The sequence below is a fragment of the Oncorhynchus masou genome, chromosome 13, assembly GCF_036934945.1.
Source record: "Oncorhynchus masou masou isolate Uvic2021 chromosome 13, UVic_Omas_1.1, whole genome shotgun sequence".
NCBI classification, from domain to species: domain Eukaryota; kingdom Metazoa; phylum Chordata; class Actinopteri; order Salmoniformes; family Salmonidae; genus Oncorhynchus; species Oncorhynchus masou.
Window position 1 is genome coordinate 57,096,538 of NC_088224.1, and position 14,681 is coordinate 57,111,218.

A 14,681-nucleotide genomic window follows, 5' to 3' on the forward strand; every position below is an offset into this window, starting at 1 on the left:
AACTGCATGTTTCCCCCTGACTCTTAAATGCTGCCTATTGCTGAATGTTTTACTGATTGTGCATTATGTGTATTTTGACTGTTGTTTGTATGATATTGTTTTACTATTTGTGTGTTATATGTGCTGCCCCCATTCCGTTTTTAATTTTGTAAATTTAATTAACCTTTATTTTACTGGGCAAGTCAGTTCAGAACAAATTCTTATTTACAATGACCGGCAATCAAATAGACCACAATTTAGATAATCCATGGGTTGGATTAATATATACAATGTGTACTGTTCTTCTTCTTATTATTATCTCATATCCTATCATAAATAAAGTAATGTTGGACCTTATCAACATGGACACCCTTATCTGACACGTTTCTACGTAATGCATAAAAACGTCATATCCGGCTAATGGGGTCAGTTTTGTTTCCCCGGATCCGCCATTTCATTTTTTGAAGTTACTTGTGACAAGTTACAAGATTTGATCAAAATCGTATTGTTTTACAACTGGGTTGGGTAAGTTGTAATCGACATATTTTAATCGGGTGATCAGACACGTTTTGTACGAGGACCGGCTTTTGGATTTTAACTTGATGGGCATTGGCAAGTTGCGGATGTCGCCTATTTTCCAAACGTGTTCTACGCGCTAAAGTTTTTGTATGAGTTGAATGCTGGTTGTGGATAAGGGGATTCAAAGGGAAGGCCCGTGAAGCCTCGGCTTTGGAGTGGGAGTCATGGCCGGAAATTTTGACGCAGAGGATCGTGCAAGTTGGTACTGGGGAAGATTAAGTAGACAGGAGGCAGTTTCACTTTTACAAGGACAGAGACACGGAGTGTTTTTGGTGAGAGACTCAATTACAAGCCCTGGCGACTACGTCCTGTCTGTTTCAGAGAATTCCAAAGTCTCGCATTACATAATCAACAGCATCAGCAACAACCGGCAGTCTGGCTCAGGTAAGAGAGACATGGTTTGGGGCTGCAGAATAAAGGAACCTTCAGGGTGTACGTTCTTGTATGACTTCAATGCAACCAGATGCACTATAATGCATGCAAGCTAATAAAGATTCATCCAGCAAGCCACTCTACGTTCATTTGGCTTTATTTGGAAAATAATGTAAGATTAACTTCCTACAAGTGAATCAACCAAACAGGGACATTTTGGTTCAACCAAACGTCAAATATATAGTCTGCTGCCTTTTTAATCGGCCAGAAATGTTGTAAATCACACGGCAGTTAATAAAGCCTAATACCTTTGGCCAGTGAAATGGTTTCGGTTGTTCTTTCCTTCTTTTCTACTCATCCCTCTTTCCCCACCCTCCTCTCCCAGGCCAGGCGCCTCCACGCTTCCGCATAGGGGACCAGGAGTTTGACGCCCTCCACTCCCTGCTGGAGTTCTACAAGATCCACTACCTGGACACCACCACTCTGATAGAGCCCATCAACAAGGCCAAACACTCTCCCTTGGTCAGCGTCAACGCAGGTGCTGGAGGCCCGCCGCAGCGGCAGGAAGACGAGATGGTCCGTGCCCTCTTCGACTTCCCAGGCAACGACGATGAAGATCTGCCTTTCAAAAAGGGCGACATCCTGCGGGTCCTGGAGAAGCCTGAGGAGCAGTGGTGGAACGCCAAGAATTTAGAGGGGCGTGCCGGGATGATCCCTGTGCCCTACGTGGAGAAGTACCGACCGGCCTCTCCCACCTCGGGGGGCCTTGGAACAGGGTGTCCAGGTGGGGTGGGCTCGGTAGACGGCTCAAGTGTTCAGGGCCCTCCTCTGCTAGACCCGAGCCAGTACGCCCAGCCCACACCTCTGCCCAACCTGCAGAATGGACCCGTCTTTGCCAGGGCCATCCAGAAGAGGGTGCCCAATGCCTACGACAAGACCGCCCTTGCATTAGAGGTACCTACCTAGCTGTGCTCTTTCATTCTCTCATCTCCTCTTTCCCTTTATTCATCATCCCTCTCTCAGATTCTTTGATCCTCCTCATTTTGTCATGGATTTTCCTTTGTCCTCAGCCTTCAGTGCAATGAAGCTAATAATGACTGGTCTTGTACAACATATATTTTCTTTGGCATTATGTCAAGATTGAGGCCAGAGAATCAAAACACTTTTTTTTACGCCTTAAAAAAACTGATTTTAGTATGATATTGAATTAATGACATTTCTGAATTGTTGTCTGTACTGTTATATTTGTAATGCCAATATCAGTGTCTAATTGGCCATTCTCGCTACTGGGACTGGTTTCATCTGTTGTAAAGTCATAATCTGGAGAAGACCCTAGGTTCCTTCCCAGTGGGTCATTCCAAGTTATCCCTAGGTTCCTTCCCAGTGGGTCATTCCAAGTTATCCCTAGGTTCCTTCCCAGTGGGTCATTCCAAGTTACCCCTAGGTTCCTTCCCAGTGGGTCATTCCAAGTTATCCCTAGGTTCCTTCCCAGTGGGTCATTCCAAGTTATCCCTAGGTTCCTTTTCAGTGGGTCATTCCAAGTTATCCCTAGGTTCCTTCCCAGTGGGTCATTCCAAGTTATCCCTAGGTTCCTTCCCAGTGGGTCATTCCAAGTTATCCCTAGGTTCCTTCCCAGTGGGTCATTCCAAGTTATCCCTAGGTTCCTTCCCAGTGGGTCATTCCAAGTTACCCCTAGGTTCCTTCCCAGTGGGTCATTCTAAGTTACCCCTAGGTTCCTTCCCAGTGGGTCATTCCAAGTTACCCCTAGGTTCCTTCCCAGTGGGTCATTCCAAGTTACCCCTAGGTTCCTTCCCAGTGGGTCATTCCAAGTTACCCCTAGGTTCCTTCCCAGTGGGTCATTCCAAGTTACCCCTAGGTTCCTTCCTAGTGGGTCATTCCAAGTTACCCCTAGGTTTCTTCCCAGTGGGTCATTCCAAGTTACCCCTAGGTTCCTTCCCAGTGGGTCATTCCAAGTTACCCCTAGGTTCCTTCCCAGTGGGTCATTCCAAGTTGTCTTACTTTTCCGCTCACTGCTGGAAGGAATGAAAGAGTTGGTATGTGGCCTCTGTGACTTGTTGTCTGTGACTTCCTACTCAGCTTCCTAACCAGTTGCATGCCTCTGTGTCCCAGCCGCTAGGCTTGTTAAAGAAGGTAGTTTGGGTCTTGTTCATTAGTCACCAAACACATAATGGACTGAAATGGGGAGGGACTTTCCTGATCTTGTCCGAGAAGCAAAACGTTTTGCCCTAATGAATATGACCCAGTGCATACAGGGTGGTGGTCAGTCAGTCTGAACTCAATGGCCAACTGCTCTAAAGCTCATTAGAGAATGCTGCCAGAGGCTCCCTCCCTCCCTGACTGTCTTAACTAACTGTCCGGAAGGGGAAAGAGGGCTTCCAAAGCAGAGGTCGTTGTGGGAAGGAAATACTTTGTGTAGAGGAATATTTCCTTTCATGAGGACATTATTCTGAGCCAGAGCGGCCTCTGGGCAACAAGCCAGCGGTCTTAGGCTCAGCCCCCCCCCCCCTCTCCTTCTAACCTGCTTGGAGAGAGGGAAGACGGGAGAGAAGGAACAGTAACATTGAAACAGATACGCAATGTTCACTTTCTGGCCTTTCTGTCTTGATGGAATCAGCTACAGGGTGGAAGTAGTCTGTTTGTCCTCTGTGTTAAGCTACTTACAAGGACGGGAAAGTAATGTCAAGGACTTGTGTGAAAATGTTGGCTAAATGTTATACACTTTTGGGTCCCAGACAGGTTATATTTTCTATCCACCCAAGAATCAGTCAGCACAGCGCTCCAATGATAACAAACAGGATATTTACCCTCTATAAAGGTGTTTGCCAGTGGTATGACTCAGGAGGTATATAGGTTTAATGATTAGCCCCTGCACATACTTCCTGGTCACCTCTTAGTCGATGAGAGAACTTCACTCTATTTAGATGGATTGTCCAACTGTAATGAAGAGGCCTACAGGGTGAACCAACAAATGAACCTCTGGAATACTGGTTTGTGTTTAGTTGCACCCACGGTTTGTGTTTTTGCGAGGCCAAATGAACCGCTGTGATACATAGACAAAGTTTCACAAGTGGCTATCAAGCTGCAACTACTGCAACAAGTTCATTACAGGGTGAACACCGTGTTCATTGGGCACCAAACGGACTGAAACGGGGAGCGTCTCCCTGGACTTGTCCAGTAAGCAATGCACATTTTTGTGTTCCGTTAAAGTGTTTTGAAATGTTTTCCGTAGCCTGCCCTGATGAACATGACCCGGGTCTGTCTGTTTGACGAGTCCTTCTCTTCCTGCAGGTGGGCGACATGGTGAAGGTGACAAAGATCAATGTGAACGGCCAGTGGGAGGGCGAGTGCAAGGGCAAACGAGGCCACTTCCCCTTCACACATGTTAAGCTGCTGGACCATAATAACCCCGAGGACGACGTGAGCTGAGAGTGGACACTGGGCTCCTTGGGCTCCTCCCATCCCTCACCCTGCCCTTACACACACACAGACACTCACTCCCTCACATGCCACCATCAGCCCTGTGCCAATCAGCAGCCTCCGCATGGCCACACTCACACACACACACCACTTCCTCTTCCTCAGTTGGCCCTGTTAGATCATCATTACGCTGTGTCTTCGTCTCACACACCACCATTATTTATACCACTTCAGCACCATGGCCAGCTCTATCAAAACACACACATTCCCCTTCTAAAGAAGAAAGACTCAGGCCTTGTCTGATGGGATGAGGACAGCGGCTGTGTAATACAAAGAGGAAGATGGGGAGTGTGTGGTCGAAATGCTCTCTTGGGCTGGAATCGTACACACAGAGATCCATGGAGAAACACTTTTCTCTGGCTGTCGAAGAGAGCCGTTAGAATGACACTACACTGTACACAAAACTATCATCCTCACTACAAATCCACGACCAAGTAACTAGTAGTCTTTTTGTAAGGGAAAAAAAGAACATATCGTTATGAAATTATTGAGAACCATTACATGCTAAAATCATGTCTTTTTTGTTGGTTTTTTTGGCCTCGTTTTTCTGAGAAGATTGCCAGTCCACCACTATTGCGGCGATCTCGTCAAATGTGTCAGCTATGTTGTGAGCTTGCGGTATTGTCAGGCGCTGACCCTCTCTGTCTTACTTGTTTGTGTCTGTCTTGCCTTGCTTGTCTGTGCTCTTTGACAAGCCTTTGTCTGCTCCACTCCTACTCTGAATCACTGAGACGTCGTTCTTTCCCACCCACGGCTGTTAACTAGTTCTAAATATTGGAGATGCCTTTTGTATGATCTGCCAGGGTTGTGGAAACGTTCTGCCATATCATATAATACCATAGCCAAGGATAGATGGTTAAAATGACATTTTCTTTTGTATGACATAAGCTCAATGGTAACATGAATTGTCTTTCTCCTGGGAAGCTTTTAGATTCTATACTGATTACGGTAGTACTTGTTCTCCTGTACACGTTGGTTACAAGGTCAAGGCACTGCATCCAATTTGTAAGTCGCTCTGGATAAGAGCGTCTGCTAAATGACTTAAATGTAAATGTAATTGACACGGTGAGTTCTCACTTTTCCGTTCTAGATTCCTGTCATCCACTATATTTTGAGAATTGGTGTCTGTCTGTATTCATTAGTGTAATAGAGTGAGAAAAACACACTTTAATTTGCATTCATCCACAAACCACCACACTATTACTTAGACTGTCAACTTTGAATAGGTGTCCTCTGTTGATAAGAGATCACAGTTAAGTCCACCTGTTGACACATGACGATGATCTTTCTATTCCTATCATGTAGGATACTGGCTAAGTTTGCTCCCTGGCACAGCATCATACAGACCATTCTTACGCTTTGCGCCCCACTGAATGTGCCCCTGAAATTCACTTGGATAACGTCATCTCCTAGAGTGGTTTCCCATAGATTAAGGCAGAGGTGACTTGAGAAATGGGTTACCTCGTCTTCAGTAGAACTGGCCACTAGGGTGCACTGCAACAGCATTAGGCAGAGAGGTGCTGGGTGAACCGAAGTGCTTGTCTGCCTCCAAGCTTTAGCCCATGTTGATCAATACAGTTGTCTGTGTTGAGGATGCTGGAGGTGAAATATTTTCAGAATGCACTTTTGTCAATCATTTTTACAATGACTTGCCAGTTCAGGCCCCTCCCTTTCCAATTGCTTTTCTTGCCTTTTCTGCTGTGTGTTCATTGTCTGTTGCAGAACTTGTGCTGGCTTTAAAAAAAAAATTATATATATAATCTAAGGTAATTTAGCCCAAAATGTATGATGCAGCTGTGAAAAATCCAAATGCATGCAATTGTCAGGGTGTGAAGACTTGAGTATGGTTATATGAGTTAAACTCCAATTATGTAGTACCTCATCCAAAATACGCCGTCTGCTGTCCTCAGATGTAGGTTCTGGGTATTAGATGCTGCAAAATCCAGAGGAATAGAATCTATAACCTTTCGACAATTGGATTGTCATGAAACCACAGTGGGTTTTTCCATTGTCCTCAAACTTGTACCATTTCTCTGTATAATTGTAGCTTTCGGACCGACTGACAAACTGTTTTATAGCCAATTTATGCCACAATCTAAGTTTAAGGGCACGGTTGGGTAGGTTACTTTCTAAATGTAATCAGTTACTAGTTACCTGTTCAAAATTGTAATCAGTAATAACTTTTGGATTACCCAAACTCAGTAACAATCTGATTACTTTCCCCTTCATAAGCATTAAAAGATGAAAAGGAACCATCAAACACATTTGGGGTGTCATAGTGGTCTCTGACCTGTGGTCAGACCCGGTCAGGTATAACAAATCTAAACTTGCACCTTTTTTCAATGTGAAATTGAATGTCATTGAGAAAACAGAAAGGTGGCAATGTAGTTTTTCCCCGCAAACATCCTTTCTGAATTTACAAGTAATAAACTAGTTTTTCTAAAGTAACTAATCTGGTTACAATATTTTAGCTGGTAATGTAACTGATTACAGTTAGTTTCTTTGTAATCAGTTACTCCAGTATTAACATCTGTTAAATCATGTCTGCTTTTTCATTCATTCTCTCAATGCATGCCCGTTTATGTAATCTGCTCTTATTTTTATGATTTTGTTTTGTCAATCAGGCCTATAAATATTTTAAAGTATTGTATTTTTGTAACCCTGTGGAAGTCATTACCTTTCGTAATGGGGCTTGGTTGGCAACCGCAAATGGAAATTGTGATGATATCAAAATGTGCCATTGTATTATAACACTATATTCTTTCAAGACAATTGAAATTGCCATTTATTTTCTGTAGCATGTAATGTGTTAAGATCTACATAGTAAATAAAGTCAAAGGATTGGCAAATGAAAATACTGTACCCTATCAATCTTGTGGATTGTCATAAATGTGAGATCAAACTGCAATGTCTTTTTTTTCCATAATTTGTCTTTAATTTACTTGGCAAGTCAGTTAAGAACTAATTCTTATTTTCAATGACGGCCTAGCAACAGTTTTTTTTTTTTTTTTTTTTTTTTTTACTCCAGTACAACCGGTGGGGTGCCTGTTCAGGGACAGAACGACAGATTTGTACCTTGTCAGCTCGGGGGTTTGAACTTGCAACCTTCCGGTTACTTCGGGGGTTTGAACTTGCAACCTTCCGGTTACTAGTCCAACGCTCTAAACACTAGGCTACCCTGCCGCCCCGTCTCACTTGTCATATGTAACCGACGTGAAATAGCTAGCTAGTAGCGTTAGCATGCCAATAATCTTGCTCTGCAAGGGCAGCGGCTTTTGGCGCGATGGGTAACGATGCTTTGTGGGTGTCAGTTGTTGATGTGTGTAGAGGGTCCCTGGTTCGAGCCCGGGTAGGGGCGAGGGGACGGACTGAAGTTATACTGTTACACATAACATAGACCTACAGAAAGCCAGTTGGCCTATTTGGGTGTTTTGTATTTGTATTTAAATATCCAGACAGCTGATTATTATTGCAGGCCTGTCTACCAAAACTTGGTCCCAGATTTGTTAAAGATATCACAGCCAGCCTGTTTAATGTGTTCTAGTTAAGACAGAATGAGAGAGCCGTATCATGCTTTAAAAAATAATAACGTGATCATGCTCATCGTGATAATGGTGCCGTGGGTGGAAATGTAAATGTCTGGAGTCACTGGTTGCCAAGCCGTGTAAAAATGGGAGGGGTTTTTCTGAGCTAGGGGTGATCCTCAATGGAGGTAATGCGTGTGTGGTGTGAAAGGTTCCCGGATGTAGATTTTCGCCATTTTTTTTTTTACTCCAGTACAACCGGTGGGGTGGAAACGCCACTGATCTATCCGTTGATTTTCTAGAAACCACCGACAGATTGACCTAGTAGCAGCTACTGTCGAGCCTTTATAGTAATTTGTCAGTTAAACTAGACTATTCGACACTCGGAACAAAATGGGCGATCGGGATGAGTTAGTATATCAGGCAAAACTCGCCGAACAGGCGGAGAGATATGACGGTAAGAGACAATTGTATTATTCGATGGAGGGGCATGTTCGTTCCTGGATTTTTTTTCTTCACCAGTTAGCTAACGTTAGCTAGCTAGTAGCTACCACTTGCACTCACTCATCCTCCCTCTTGCGGGGGGGCCTCGACGGTGAAGTCAGTGCGCTAACGTGAGCTATCGCATTAGCGTAACAAGCTAGCTGTGTAGCTAACGTTAATTAGCAAATACGATAGCAACTTAACCAGATTTGTTTAAATATATGATTCATTTAAAGAGAATACAAAATGGCGGATTATTGATGGTGCGAGAGCTATGTTGCTAACGTTAGCAAGCAAGTGGGGTGGTAGTTAGTTAACGCGTTAGCCAACTAACGTTTATATGTACTAGCTACGTGGGGATTACTTTTCCCAAACAATGTCAGCCAATGTAAACATACACTACAGTACTAGATAGCAATCGAAATATGTAAACCTGTTGGCCTGCCAAATACCCTACCCTAGTTTACTAAACTTCTCGTGGTCCAACGTTAGCCATAGCCTGCTATCTGGGTGTGACGTATCGAAGACTGACCTGAAACAAAACCTGCCCCAATGATAAGCAATTTTTGACGTAGGTAGCTACGTTAGCAAGCTAGCTAACGTGCCTGTCAATTGGCATGAAGCAGAAGCTGTTTTTAGATGTGTTATTACAGGGCATGGTCATGTCTGGCTGGCCACATGCAGCTTTGATTTGCCCCGAAGTAAAACCAGTTTAGCTGCTTTACTTCACTCTCAAATTAAATGCGATTATTCACAGACATGCTGCTCTCATTCTTGACACTGATGTAACTATCTGTTTCTGAAAGGTATGGTTATGTACCTTGTCCCTGGGTATACATTGATTGAGTATAGATGTAGTCTTGTAGAATGAATGCCTCGGCATGGGAGAATTAAGCCTAAATGTTTCAGCAGACACTACCTTTCAAGATCTTATGATCAAGAACCTGTATTTATTTGGCACATCAGAGTAGGCATACTGACCTAGAATCATGTCTCACCTGTCCTTATTCACATTCATTATGATCGATTAGGCAAAATTTATCATAGATCTACTCTGAGCCTCTGTGAATACAGGCCCAGAAACTGAGACGCTTGTAAATAGGACTTTGTATGATTGGGATTGTATTGTTAGGTTGAGAAATTCAAATCTGTAGAAAAGGGAAGAAAAACAATCTCTGAAGTCTTCAAACTTTGTCCCGTGGTTTTATTTTGTTTATGATCTTTCAGCCCCACTTACTTACGACTTCCTCTCTGCTCCCCACAGAAATGGTGGAGTCCATGAAGAGAGTGGCCGGGTTGGATGTGGAACTAACAGTCGAGGAGCGAAACCTACTATCAGTGGCCTACAAAAATGTCATTGGGGCGAGGAGAGCATCATGGAGGATAATCAGCAGTATTGAACAAAGGGAAGAAAACAAGGGCGGAGAAGACAAATTGAAAATGATCCGGGAATACAGGCAAACAGTGAGTAAGCCCCGAAGTCTGAGTCACTGAGTGCATTCGTGTAGAACTGGTGCGAGAGAGATCTGACACGATGGGAGAATCATTTGAGTAGCGTTTCTACTGGAGAAAATTGTGAATGATAAAAAATCATTTAGGCTAATTCGCCTGAATGATACCATTTGTGTATTGTTGAGTGTTGCTTGTTGTGCCTAACATTGTGCCAGTGGCTAGTTATTCATTGAGTCATCTTCTCCTGCAGGTTGAGAACGAGCTGAAGTCAATCTGTAATGACATTTTGGATGTGCTGGACAAGCACCTTATTCCAGCTGCCAACACAGGAGAGTCCAAGGTCTTCTACTACAAAATGTACGAACGAGCCTCTTCACTTGTTTGGGAATAGATGCTTGGTAGATGGTTCTTGGTGTTTTTTTAAAGACTCTGTTAGAATAGTATTCCACAACTATTTGTATATATTTTTTATTTAACCCTTGTTTTACCCAGTAAGTTGACTGAGAACACATTGTCATTTACAGCAATGACCTAGGGAATAGTTACAGGGGAGAGGAGGGGGGGTGAATGAGCCAATTGTAAACCGGGGCATGATTAGGTGGCCTCGATGGTATGAAGGCCAGATTAAGAATTTAGCCAGGACACCGGGGTTAACACCCCTACTCTTAAGTGCCATGGGATCTTTAGTGACCACAGAGTCAGGACCCCCGGTAACGTCCCATCTAAAAAAACTCTTAATGGCTCTAGAATAAAGCATAGAGCAGGGATTGTGCGTCCTCCTGCTAAATCAGGAATTCCGGCTTGTCTGACATTTATCCTCCATCCATTTGTTGCTCATCTTTTACACCACGGTGGCCCACTGATACTCCTCCGCCTTGCTCTTCCCCCAGGAAAGGCGATTACCACAGGTATCTGGCTGAGTTTGCCACCGGGAACGACAGGAAGGAGGCTGCCGAGAACAGTTTGGTCGCCTACAAAGCTGCGAGCGACATCGCCATGATTGAACTGCCACCTACACACCCCATTCGCCTAGGCCTTGCTCTTAACTTCTCCGTATTTTACTATGAAATCCTCAACTCGCCCGACCGCGCCTGCAGGCAAGTACCTTACGCGCTCTCCCTTGATAGGCTTCTAACTTAAAATATCTCGTTTTTTAAATGTGGATTCAATACGGTGACCTATTCTCTTGATACAAGTGTGACATAATACTCGTGTTTGGACTGCAGGTTGGCGAAGGCTGCATTCGATGACGCCATCGCAGAGCTGGACACGCTGAGCGAAGAAAGCTACAAGGACTCCACACTAATCATGCAGTTGTTACGTGACAACCTGACACTATGGACTTCAGACATGCAGGGAGATGGTAAGCGTGAGTGAGAGGCCCCCTCACTCAGACTTTTTAGAATGCACGGAGGAAGTTGGTCATATTACGAAGGGGGGAAATGGCTTTTTGAGAGCATGCTCAATTCCTCCAGTCTGAGGTATGCTTACAATATTACAGCACTTAGCCGTTGCCATTTAAACAACAAAAAAAAGCTGGTCCATTACAATATGTTTGTACACGGATGCTATCCTACCACAAGAGTGTAGCCCTCAATCTTGTTGAGTTGTGTGCTGTTGGTTATTCGGTTATTTTCAGAGCTGCTGGCGTGGATCATTACGCTAATGTCTCCGTTCTCCGTCCGTCTCTAACCCAACCTTGTGCCTCTCACCTTGCAGTTCCTTCCGCATTGCTTAGTGGTCCCCCCCCTCTAGAGTTGAAGCTTCTTCAACCTTCATCATAATGTCGGACTCATCTCTCTCTTTCCGTTTGTGTAGAATCCTAACGGAACAAAACAGCCGTTTATTTCCCATAATCTGTACTTTGTAAGTGTTTTCTGCATCTGGTTTGACTCGTTTGTGTTCTGTCCCCCTTCACTACTAACTCACAGCAACGCCACTCACCCATCATCAGTTTGTGTTCTGTCCCCCTTCACTACTAACTCACAGCAACGCCACTCACCCATCATCAGTTTGTGTTCTGTCCCCTTCACTACTAACTCACAGCAACGCCACTCACCCATCATCAGTTTGTGTTCTGTCCCCTTCACTACTAACTCACAGCAACGCCACTCACCCATCATCAGTTTGTGTTCTGTCCCCCTTCACTACTAACTCACAGCAACGCCACTCACCCATCATCAGTTTGTGTTCTGTCCCCCTTCACTACTAACTCACAGCAACGCCACTCACCCATCATCAGTTTGTGTTCTGTCCCCCTTCACTACTAACTCACAGCAACGCCACTCACCCATCATCAGTTTGTGTTCTGTCCCCCTTCACTACTAACTCACAGCAACGCCACTCACCCATCATCAGTTTGTGTCACGGGGAAAGTTGTATGTTCACACACTGTGTGTTTTATGAATTTTCCTTCTATGCAAAGATTTAAATAAAATCACTGGTGTATCAGTAATGCACTTATTTGGAGCAATTGTCTTTTTCACATGCTGATTTCCACTTGTCTCAGACAGCTGACCGATTATTGGGTTCTGTAGGACAGCTCTGTGGGTACAAGGTGACGATCTTTCTCCGTGGGGCTGCAAGGTGTCTCACCAAGTTAGCACATTGGTTTGTGTGTAGAGTCTGACGCTCTGTCGTCGCCTGCCTGGTCTTTTGATGGATGGTGCCTGATCTCCGTAGCTATCGTGTGAGCCATGTATCGTGGAGACTGGAGGACTAACAGCATGGCACCAGTTGTTGAGCGGCTGTATGGGATATCCCGTCTGTCTTTGACTGGGTGACATTTATCTACATCGAGTCCCGTAATCGCTGTGTCATTCTGTCTGCCTGGCGTCCTGTAGCATGACACAAATAGACAGTTGTCTCACTAGGAACGGAACGCCAGTACAATATAGTGGCTAATGTTGGGCAGATTTATTAAGAGGGATTTAAATATTGTATGTTACTGCATTAGCTAGATGGCTAAGGAGAAATTCACAAATCAAACTTGCTTCTCAATTATAAATGGAAGCAATCTATTAGGTTCTCGTCAAGCATTGCCCAAACATGACTTTTCATTCAAAAGCTTTTTAGTTACTCTGAGATATCCTGTTTTGTTTGAAGCACCACACGAGTGTGTTTTGATATGCTCTACGAGGTCGTAGTTAGTGGTTGAAGTTTCACTGCATGTGCTAAGATGTGACATGTGGCACACTGAATGAAACCACCACTGGGCTCATTTCGGCTTGTCCACCTGCAACTTTGGAGACTAGGTTAAAACTGTCACAGGAGTAATGCCATACTTCCATAGCATCTCTGTTTGGACACTGATTTTAATCACAGACTGAGGGTTGTCTCTTATAAATAACGTGAAAGCCCAGCCCTCACCGTCCGTTTTCTCTTGTTTTCAAGCAGGTGAAGAACAACAGAACAAAGAGGCACTGCAAGATGTGGAGGACGAGCCCCAGTAAGACCTCACAGCCAACTTGAGACCCCCCCCCCCCCCCCCGCCTCCACACACTCCCCTCCCCCAAAATGAAAAAAAAAAACCCAGTCCCAACAGGAGCCACCACGCCCAAGTGACAGCGGCTCTCTGCAGCTCTGACCCCCAGGGTCTTAGAGATAATCAGTTCTCTTCATTAACATTTTTTTTGTTGTTGCCCTTTTTAATTCAATTTAAATATAAATACCACTTAATTGAGACACGTACAATTTTGGAAAGAGTCCCTGGATAATTTTATTTTTCTTGGTACAAGCATTTCTGATTTATCTTCATTATTGTATTTTTGTTTTTGCTCTTTCCTCAATATTTTATCAGTTGCTGGATGTATTTTGAGAATGTTTTTCTTAATGTAATTACAGAAATTAACTTTTATTACTGATATGTCTATTAGTTGTGGGAGCTGTAATATTTCTGTTAGTGAAAGAGATGCAAATCATTAAACCTTCGAAGGGCAAGTCTAAACAAAGTGCTCTTCTTAACTTGAGTTGAGTTTTTCAGAGGAAGTCGGCAAAATTCTTGATATCCACGTGGAGCAAAAAATGCTTAACTTTTACACCATAGTGATTCTATTGTGACGTTTTGGATTGTACTTTGTGCTAAAATACTGTATTGTGCGTACTTGCTGATTTCAGATGGTGGCTGGTAGCGGTTTTAAAATCTAAGGGAGCATTGTGGCGTTTAGTGAGGAAACGGCTCTCGATTGGCTTCTGTTGCAAAATGACAGGGTTCTAAGTAGATGATTTCAAGCCTGCATGATGAGTTAATGAATAGTTTTTCTGCCTCTTTCCTTTACATTGTTCATGTTTTTCTTTTTGCTGCATTATGTGTAACTTAAAGCTAATTTGTACTACTGGATATCTGACTGGAGCCACAGATAGAGCACCTGTATTGTTCGTACTGAAACACAGCATGGAATTAACATTAAACAATCTAAATTAAACATACCTAAAAGTCTGGTGTTGATTTCATCAAGCGATTGAGTTCGTGCTACTCTTTTTTTTTTTTTTTTGACTGAATGTTTATGGTCGGCGTAAAGCCATGGAATTGGGTGTTTTAAACATGGGTTGGAAATGACTCGCAAAATGGATACTTGCCTGTTGGATGTATGCACATTGGCTTTCGGTAGGCCACGTGAAGTCAAACAATTGTATACTTGTATACCAGGGAAACAGGTAGGCCTAAACATACATGATACGTTTATTCAAATGAAAGGGGACACATAATCCTACTAAACGCTTTATATAAATTGACCGACCGTAAGACCCCAACTAGGTTACAGGGGCCCTCGTCCCAACAGCCAGTGTCTATAA

General features: G+C 43.7%; 2 protein-coding genes across 3 annotated transcripts; both read left to right on the forward strand.

The window, feature by feature from the left end:
- The first annotated feature begins 410 nt into the window (after positions 1-410).
- LOC135552666 (adapter molecule crk-like) lies at positions 411-5,420 on the forward strand. Its single transcript, XM_064984416.1, has 3 exons — positions 411-942; positions 1,316-1,884; positions 4,240-5,420. Exons 1-3 carry the CDS (start codon positions 723-725, stop codon positions 4,375-4,377), a joined length of 927 nt encoding a protein of 308 aa, XP_064840488.1. The 5' UTR covers positions 411-722; the 3' UTR covers positions 4,378-5,420.
- A 2,765-nt stretch (positions 5,421-8,185) lies between these two features.
- Positions 8,186-14,315, forward strand: LOC135552671 (14-3-3 protein epsilon-like). 2 transcript variants are annotated; one of them, XM_064984428.1, is made up of 6 exons: positions 8,186-8,409; positions 9,700-9,899; positions 10,138-10,244; positions 10,778-10,984; positions 11,114-11,250; positions 13,284-14,315. In XM_064984428.1, the coding sequence occupies exons 1-6, from the start codon at positions 8,346-8,348 to the stop codon at positions 13,337-13,339; spliced, it is 771 nt and encodes a 256-aa protein (XP_064840500.1). In that variant the 5' UTR covers positions 8,186-8,345; the 3' UTR covers positions 13,340-14,315. The 2 variants fall into 2 exon arrangements, with proteins under 2 accessions (XP_064840500.1, XP_064840499.1); XM_064984427.1 differs by having other exon boundaries at positions 8,187-8,409; positions 13,281-14,315.
- Positions 14,316-14,681: the final 366 nt, after the last annotated feature.

Bases quoted from the DNA above. Each gene is read 5' to 3' on its own strand.
- LOC135552666 (XM_064984416.1), top strand. From the start codon at position 723: ATGGCCGGAAATTTTGACGCAGAGGATCGTGCAAGTTGGTACTGGGGA. The intron at 943-1,315 runs GTAAGAGAGACA...CTCCTCTCCCAG, and splicing joins CAACCGGCAGTCTGGCTCAG to GCCAGGCGCCTCCACGCTTC. The intron at 1,885-4,239 runs GTACCTACCTAG...CTCTTCCTGCAG, and splicing joins AGACCGCCCTTGCATTAGAG to GTGGGCGACATGGTGAAGGT.
- LOC135552671 (XM_064984427.1), top strand. From the start codon at position 8,346: ATGGGCGATCGGGATGAGTTAGTATATCAGGCAAAACTCGCCGAACAG. The intron at 10,245-10,777 runs GTACGAACGAGC...CTCTTCCCCCAG, and splicing joins AAGGTCTTCTACTACAAAAT to GAAAGGCGATTACCACAGGT. The intron at 10,985-11,113 runs GCAAGTACCTTA...TTTGGACTGCAG, and splicing joins TCGCCCGACCGCGCCTGCAG to GTTGGCGAAGGCTGCATTCG.